The sequence below is a fragment of the Silurus meridionalis genome, chromosome 1 (genome assembly GCF_014805685.1).
Source record: "Silurus meridionalis isolate SWU-2019-XX chromosome 1, ASM1480568v1, whole genome shotgun sequence".
NCBI lineage: Eukaryota > Metazoa > Chordata > Actinopteri > Siluriformes > Siluridae > Silurus > Silurus meridionalis.
The window spans coordinates 34,037,625-34,046,268 of record NC_060884.1 but is presented as its reverse complement, the minus strand read 5'-3'; the positions used below and the strand labels follow the sequence as shown (position 1 = coordinate 34,046,268).

Sequence of the window (8,644 nt, the reverse complement as noted above, 5' to 3'; positions counted from 1 at the left end):
TGCTTTATGCAAACGTGTGTTTATTATCAGTGAAACCAAACTCAACATAGAGCATGAAGACAAAATATTCTTATAAACGTTTTAAAGTAATAACAGTGTATGAACTTTTGCTGTTTCCACACGGACAGTTTTTATTGCCGGATTTGCTCATCAGGGCGAATTTTGGTGCTGATTTGAGACTCGGTGCGTCAGTAAAACAAATGTTTAATGATTAGAAATGATTTCTCTGTGAAGTTTGTTTATTTTTTTATATCTGAATATAGGAAGGCATTGTGAATAAATGTGTGATTTTATTAAAGGGTTTAAATTCACCTCTTTTAAATTTATTTATTTATATTTTTATAAAAAATGGTCAAACAGAAATGCGCTCTGCATTACTCGCCCGTTAATATAACTAGTGCTGTTAAGCACCTTTTCCGATTCGCGCTGAATCTCCACAACGGTGTCAAAATAGCAAGCTGGATTTTCATCTTCGGGATAAGGGCGATGTCCGCAGGAGCCAAATGTAGGGTGGGTGTGGAAGTGAGATCATGTTGTTTGAGGAGGAGCTCGGGGACAGGGTACGCACGTGGTCAGAATAGCAGATGTGGTAACACGTGTGGTCAAATTATCACCAGTTGCACTGCTCCTGATGTACACATGATGATGTCTCTAGGCACACTGACTTATGAAGGTTGGTGCTCCCTGTGACTGCGCGTGCAGCCTTGTGCTGCCATCTGTAGGTGGGTTACAGAACTAGTCTCAAAACTATGAGAACAACTTATAAAAAGTGAGGTGCATCTTTTTTGTGGGTGTGTCTTTGATTCTATATAAGAAAATGAGTGACACTAAGCAATAATAATAATAATAATAATAATAATAATAATAATAATAATAATAAAACCTAGACTTGAAAGAGTAAATTTTATTATTTGAAACCAATGCCCTTATCATCCCCATCCCACACAGATCTACTGATTTAGAAACACTGTTCATAGAGATGTGATGGGGAAGAAAAAAAAAAACAGGTTGAATCTGGTGGTTATAAATAAAATAAAAACGAAGAGTATCTGGGAATTTCGTCACGTATTTACAACATCTTATAGAAATCAAAACGAAGCCTCAAACAAACGAAGGGTCAACCGCCGACGTGACGTAAGTGCAGACGTGACGCGGCGTTAATAAAATGACGCGACCCTTTTGTTAGACATCGTACGCCATTGGTCCCTGAAGCGAAGCTATTTCCAAAAGCGAGACGGAATACAATCAGACGGAGTTCTGAAGATATAAACAATAACATGCCATTGTTCTTTCAGCGTACATGTGGGTTATAGTACAAATTAATCACAGCACACCGAATACTGATATAATAATCAGAAACATCTCGGATGAACACCCTGAGACAAATCCTTCTAATGATCGATGATTACGTGGTGCTGTCAAAACCAGAGAAATGAAAAAAAGAGGGAATTCTTTTAGCCTGTATTAAATAGAAAGAAAGAAAAATTGAACGGAGAAGGAAATTGAAAGGTGGAGCAGGGAGATTTACATAAGGCCTACGCTGAGATTATTCCACTCAAACACTGACTAAAAACCGGCGTGGGAATTAAAAACACACATGCTAAATGCTAGTAACATACTCGTTCCAGAGAACTCGTGTTCCCAAAAGAAAGAAGAATAAAGATAATGCATAAATATCAGCCCTGATTCGGACACGCCCCTTTTCCTCACACACTCGAGTCATAAAGGAAGCGAAATATAGCGAGTTTACACCGAGTGTGTGAGCAATCATGTCCTCAAACCGAAACTTAAAGGAACAGAACGTCTATATACAAATATTCCATTCATACGTGATCACATACGAATTATTTCATCAAAAATCAACAGAACTGCTGATGGAGAAACAGGCAGCGCTGAAAAGCCCTGAAACACACGCCGTATTGCATTTCCAACGTTCGCTCTCATACACACCTCATTCCAGCCATCACAATGTTTCCCATTCGTTTCTACAAAATTCACTCTTTTCTCCCCTCGTCTCATTGTCTCTCAAGGTCTCTCCTTTCATTCTGTTTCATCTCATCACTTTTTGTATTTTATCCTTTCATCTTCTATTCTGTCTTTTCTTCTTGTCCTGGCTCCTCTCATCTATTTGTTTGAACTCCTCATTTCTTTTAATCTTCTCTTCTTTGCCTCCTATCTTCACTTCTCTTCTCCTATCCTCTCATTTACTTTCATTGAATCTCTTCTCTCATCATGTCACTTCTCTTTGATATCTTTATCTTTCTGCTACCCTGTTAACTAATCAACTCAACTAATCTCTTCTGTTCTCATCTCTTCCCCAATCGTCTCATCTCGTCTCATCTCATCTCATCTCATCTTCTCTCATCTAATCTTGTCTCATCTTGTCTTCTCTCATTTCATCTCATCTCATCTCATCTCATCTGGCCTCCTGTCATCTCTTTGTCTTATCTCCTCTCATCTTATCTCTTATGTTTACTTCTTCTCTCTGCACCAATCTTCTCATTTAATCTCTTATTTTCTCTTCTCTTCTTTCTCATCTTGTCTCCTCTCATCTATTTGTCTTTACTCCTCATTTCTAGTCTCCTCTCCTCTCCTACCCTATCTTCACTTTTCTTTACCCATCCTATGCTATCCCATTTCTTGGCTTCTCTTTTTCATTTCTCTTTCTTTTTCTCATATTGTCTACTCTCATATCTTTGTCTTTACTCCTCTCATTTCATCAAATCTCCTTATGTCTCATCTCCTATCTTCTCTTTTCATATCCTCCCATTTCATTTAATCTCTTCTCTTCTCTTCTCTTCTCTTCTCTTCTCTTCTCTTCTTCTTCTCTTCTCTTCTTCTCTTCTCTTCTCTTCTTCTCTTCTCTTCTCTTCTCTTCTCACCCTATCTCTTTTTTGTTTTGTTTTCAATTGTTTTCTCCTCTTCTCACATATTGTCTCCTTTTATCTCTTTGTCATATCTACTCTCATCTGATTCTCTTCACTTCTCCTCTCTTCTCCTATCAACTCATTTAATCTCATCTCTTTTATTCTTTTTTTTCTCATTTCATTTCATCTCCTCTCTCTTTTTCTTGTTAATGCAGGCTGATATGAGTCGATATAAAGTGTGTAATCGCATCATGCGGAAGTCTCGCGACTTCAAAATGTCTATAAAATTCCTTGAGTCCGTTACGGATCAGATTTGTCTGTTTTTTATAAGAATTTGTCTGTAAGTGTGAACGCTGTCTGTGGGGACAGAAGTGTAGAAAAAATCCTCAAAAAAAATCCTTAAGTCCTTAAAAAAATAAGGAAAGAAAAGAAAAAGGACGCTCGCAGGGGCGGTTTAATTGACGTAGTAAAGCCAGTAGATGAGATTAAAAAGGGAAAAGACGGCAGGGAAGATTATCCGTGACCATCGATCGATGGCGTTGACGTCCGTGAGATCTGGGATTTTGATTTTCAGCTGTGAAGAGCGTCTGCGCAGTCGAGCCTTTTTGGGCTGAGCGTTTCTCTCCTGGCTGTGCCTCCTCGGCCCGCTCGCCTTCCGGTACTGGATCCCTGAGTTATCCAACATGACCGAGGTGGAGTTCCTGCCATCGCTGACGCTGGTGGTGATCTCGTTTCCGGCCACTTCGTTATGGATCTCCAGCGTGGTCAGCAGGATGTTCCCCTGAGAGTCCACCTGCGCAGGAGAAACAGCAGAATCAGCAGGGCTCTGACATTCCGCCTCCATGATCTACGATCAAGCTGAGAATCTATAATAGAGACGTCTTTTTCTTTTTTTTTTGCAAACAAAACATATTACACAAAGTCTCTATAAATAAGAATGCTGAACGTTCAAATCCTAATATCAGCACATCAGCACATTATGGAGACGACTTTCAAGAGCATGAATTATTCTGACCAGCTTCTCAGACGGGTTGGAAAAACTGGGATGGAAATGATGGAAATGACGAATCTTCAATGGGTGAAAAAGTGAAGTCATAAATCTCCATTTCGGAGCGAAAGACCGTTTACTGTAGAACAGCTCAAATCTCATCAGTGCTTCATCATCGAAATATAAAGAGACAAAAAAGAATCGACCTCTAACAAAACAAAACGGATTAAATTCAATTAATTAAATTAATTAAAAATAGAATAAAAACTAATTAAATAAATAAATATAGATGAAAAAATAAAACGATAAATAATATAAATAAAGAGATATTTAGATCATTAATATAGTAAATATATATTTAAAATATACAAAAATGTAAATATTTATATTTTATTAAATCATTCGGTTTTATGTTTGATTTTATATGTACTTTAATTAATTGCTTTATATATTTATATGTGAAATATTTGCTCTATTCATTGCTAAAATTAACCGAATTAATAGAAATAATCAGGTTGTGTATTTTTCTGTACACAACTGTTCCCTGCGTCTGCGTATTGATGAACAGAAAACTGCACTTTACTTTATAACGAACAAATAAATGTAGTCTGATGTGTCTGATGTGTATTCGAGTGAAGATGGATGCTGATGTCGTTTCTCCAGAAGGTCGTGCTGCGCGCAAAATCTGTTGTTTTGTTATTTTCACCCATGAATCCATATCTTCAGGAAAGATACAGTAGAGTATAAACAGTGATTACAGATCAGACGCCGCAGTAACAAGCAGGGACTCAATACTGCTGATTAGAGTCTGATCTCAACATGAAGGAGTGGAGGAAGATGAAGCAGAGAGGGACAGAGAGAGGGAGTGGTGAATAGGGGATATCCATACAATGAATGGATAAGGAGAGGAGAGGAGAGAAGAGAAGAGAAGAGAAGAGAAGAGAAGAGAAGAGAAGAGAAGAGAAGAGAAGAGAAGAAAAAGAAAAGAAGACAAGACAAGACAAGAGAAAGAAGAGAAGACAAGAGAAGAGAAGAGAAGAGAGGAGAAGAGAAGACAAGAGAAGAGAAGAGAAGAGAAGAGAGAGAAGAGAAGAGAGAAGAGAAGAGAAGAGAAGAGAAGAGAGAGAGAAGAGAAGAGAAGAGAAGAGAAAAAGAGAAGAGAAGAGAAATATATAAAAGTAGATATCGATAAAATTGTAGAGGACAGAAGAAGAGATGTATAGAGATCAAATGAGAAGAGATAAGAGGAGAGGAGAAGAAAAGAGACGAGGTGAAATAAGATTAGAGAAAATGAGAGAAGAACAAAGAAATGAAGAAAGTGAAGGAGAGAGAGAGAAGAAAAGAGGAGAAAAGAAAAAGACAGGGAGGAGAAGTAAAGAGAAGAGGCGAGACATACAGAGATCAAATTAGCAGGGACGAGAGGAGAGGAGAAGAAAAGAGATTCAGTGAACTGAATGAGAAGAGAAGAGAAGAGAAGAGAAGAGAAGAGAGAGAGAAGAGAAGAGAAGAGAAGAGAAGAGAAGGTGAAAAGGAGAGAATGTATCTACTTGTTAGAAAGGTAGGTCGGAAGGAAAGATGAAATTAGTGCATGTTTGCTTTAAACAAACAAAACATGCTGAGAGTAAGAGGCTACAACAACAACAACAACAACAACAACAACAACAACACCAACAACAACAACAACACACCCACACACACACACACACACACACACACACACACACACAGACAGACACACACACTCACCCCTCGTGAGTGACGGTGACCTTGTACCTGATTGGACTGTTTAAGTCCTGACGCTTTGCAATTCCCTCCCTCCTGAACAGACTGGCCACAAGAACACACAAAGAACAGAAGACCACCTTTACCTTCTACACCTGCAGGTTCCAATCTAGACACCATCAGACACGAGAGCCATGAGAGCGGCCATCTTGAAATCGAAAGCATTTTCAACACATGAACACAGCTGAAAGGTTTTATGACGCTATGGAGAGATTCTGACTAAGAGTTGTCATAACGATGCTAAATCATTTGAGAAGGTTTTCATCAACCGTTTCACAACATGGAGAATTTCTGAGGTATCGAATCATCTGACCTGCCACCAGCGCATGCTGACGCTACATTAACTCATTCATTCCATTTGATTTGAATGCTAAGAGCTTTGGTCTTGTTCTCTCGCTGGAATCTGGTGCAACTTTATCCATCCGCCTGGTGCTACATGTTCATCATCTTCTCATCAGCCTTCCTCAGATTACAGCTGCACTACATCTTCGTGAGAAGACATCGGTGTTTGTTCATGGCAGTAAATTACCTTGTTTCCGTCGTATTTGTTTCGGTCGTTGTTGGCTTTCTCCGCCTTCTCTGCCATCTTCTTCTGCATCTGAGGGCCTCGTCCGAAGAAGATATAATTGACGAAGGCATATTCGAGCAGTGCTAAGAAGACGAAGACGAAGCAGCCCATCAGGTACATATCTATGGCTTTAACGTATGGGATCTTGGGCAGCGTCTCTCGAAGATGGGTGTTGATGGTGGTCATGGTGAGGACAGTCGTGATACCTGTGGAAGAATCGGGGTTTCAGTCTTTTGTTTTTTAAACCCTTTTTATGGATCCAGAACATCCATGCAAAACATCTCTCAGGTTCTTGGTATTAATAAATGTTCTCCCATATTTGCAGGTTACTGCAAATCCTTTAAAAAAAATGGGTTCTTTAAGGGTTCCTTAAAGGGTTTATGATATAATTAATGGTTAGAGTTAAAGGGCTCCTGGGTTAGAGTTCTTGGGCCCCTGAGCAAGGCCTCTAACTGCTCCGCTGCACAGGTGTATGAATGAGACAAATCGCTCTGGTGGAGGTCCTCTGTGAAATGCCATAAATGAATTATGACTTTACAGTTAAAAGGGAAATATGACTGTAAGAAGTCTGAGATCTCTTGCTGTAGTGTGTATGCAAAAACATAAATCCCACAAAGCATCGCAGAAGATTGAGGATCGCAAAGTATCATATCAATCATAATGCACTTAAGAGATACGAGTGGGCATAGAGCACGTGGAGTCGGACAGCATAAGGCATCGTCCAGGCCTGGATTCCAAAAACAGAAAAAAAAGAAATTGGACTAAAAGCACAAACGAGGCTGTATAGATAGAAAAGTACACGACGATACTGAGATTATTCAGAAACTCAGCCAAAAGAGCTGCGACGAAATATTTCTCGTTTGACAGCTCGGCTCTGCCGCCCACCATGAATCTGGACACTGCGGATGGCTGCTACAGATTGAGCTCTGTCACAGAGAGCAAAACGCCAAAAAACCCAGCTCTGCTTACTCAACGCAATTACACAATCACGTTGTCGAACATGCCGGTGAATCAGACGCCCGTCACGTCAGTGTGTGCATTCAACAACCGCTTGCTTATTTACCGGTTTTATGCTAAATCTCATTTCTGTATGAAACAGGAATAACCGTGGACTGGAGCTGTTTAGCAAAATGCCAACATTCTTTACATAATCATTTCGGTCTGTGCGCTTTCGAACATGCCATTCCACATTTAGTCCCCATTACATTCCTATAATAACTCCACTCTTCTGGGAAGATGTTCCACTAGATTTTGTGAAAGATTTGTGGAGATTCTTCCAGCCACAAGGGGGCGTTAGTGAAGTCAGGTGGTGATGTAGGTGAGGTGAGGAGGCCTGGGGTGCAGTCAGTGTTCACCTTTACCTTAAAAGTGTTCAATAGGATTCAATAGGTCAGAGCTCTGAAGCAGGAGATCTTCCACCCAAGCCAATGGAAAGTAGATTATCATGGAGCTGGTTTGTGCACAGGGGCAGCGTCATGCTAGCACAAGTTTACAACCAGTCTCCTATTTCAAAAGGGAACATATTATGCTACATATGACACCTGTACATATGATGAATAAAACTTGAAACTTAAAACATTACAACCTACTTTAATTAAAGGGTGCAGGTTATTTGTTGGTACCGCGAATAGTTAAGGCTACAGCAGGGGTTCAGAGCTTTCTCTTAAAAAGTTCCACAGTTATGGATCATATTTCCTTTTAGTGTTCAGGACTCAGTCTGGGCTGAAAACAAATTTGTTAAATCAAGCTTTTTATAAACAGGTTTTTCTAAGGAGCAGATCTGAAGGCTTAATGATGTAGAAATAATTCATAATATAGTAGTGTTTTGGTGAACTGGGATATTTGGAGGTTTGTTGATGGTGGTATAGTGGGACCTCTTATATCCCAGAGATCCCTCATATCTGTTTAACCGACTGGTATTTCCTTTTAATTATGCTGTCAGAGTCCCTACTTGCACACTGATGTTGTGGTTGGACCTGGAGTTGAGGTCCTGAGACTGGAGGTCCTACTTCCAACCTGACCTGTCTGGGGTCTCTGTAAATTTTTTTGGGATCCAAATACAAAATAAGGTATGACATCAACCAAATAAATATAAACCTCTTTTACAGTTAATTAATTAATTAACTTGACCACTGCTACTGACCAATCAGGATGCAGAATTTAAAAGCTCACTTGACGTGTCGGTCACTCTCAAGATTTTACATCCTTCCATCACCACAGAGGATTGATGTTAAACATCATGCTATTAACAAATGCCATTGCTTGCTAATCACCTTGTGCTTGCTAGCTAGCAATTATAAAGCCGCAATGCATTCTGGGACATTCCCAAATTTATTTTTAATTTATCCTCTATGAAAAATTAAAACCAAATGAACAATTTACTTTTTGCCATTCCGGGTGTCCTAACAATAATAATGGTAATAATAATTAGCATCATTA

General features: G+C 39.4%; 1 protein-coding gene across 6 annotated transcripts in view; it reads right to left on the bottom strand.

Annotated features, from left to right (window-relative positions):
- Positions 1-884: 884 nt before the first annotated feature.
- gabrb3 (gamma-aminobutyric acid type A receptor subunit beta3) overlaps positions 885-8,644 on the bottom strand; it is a 111,725-nt gene continuing 103,965 nt past the window's right edge. For 3 of the 6 annotated variants that reach the window (XM_046840038.1, XM_046840424.1, XM_046840197.1), the window contains 3 exons: positions 6,167-6,411; positions 5,602-5,682; positions 885-3,660 (listed from right to left, as the gene is read on the bottom strand). In XM_046840038.1, the coding sequence (XP_046695994.1) occupies positions 3,322-3,660; positions 5,602-5,682; positions 6,167-6,411 (665 nt within the window). In that variant the 3' untranslated portion in view covers positions 885-3,321. The remainder of the gene's footprint in view (positions 3,661-5,601; positions 5,683-6,166; positions 6,412-8,644) is intronic. The other 3 variants (XM_046840282.1, XM_046840347.1, XM_046840116.1) reach the window with 2 other exon arrangements.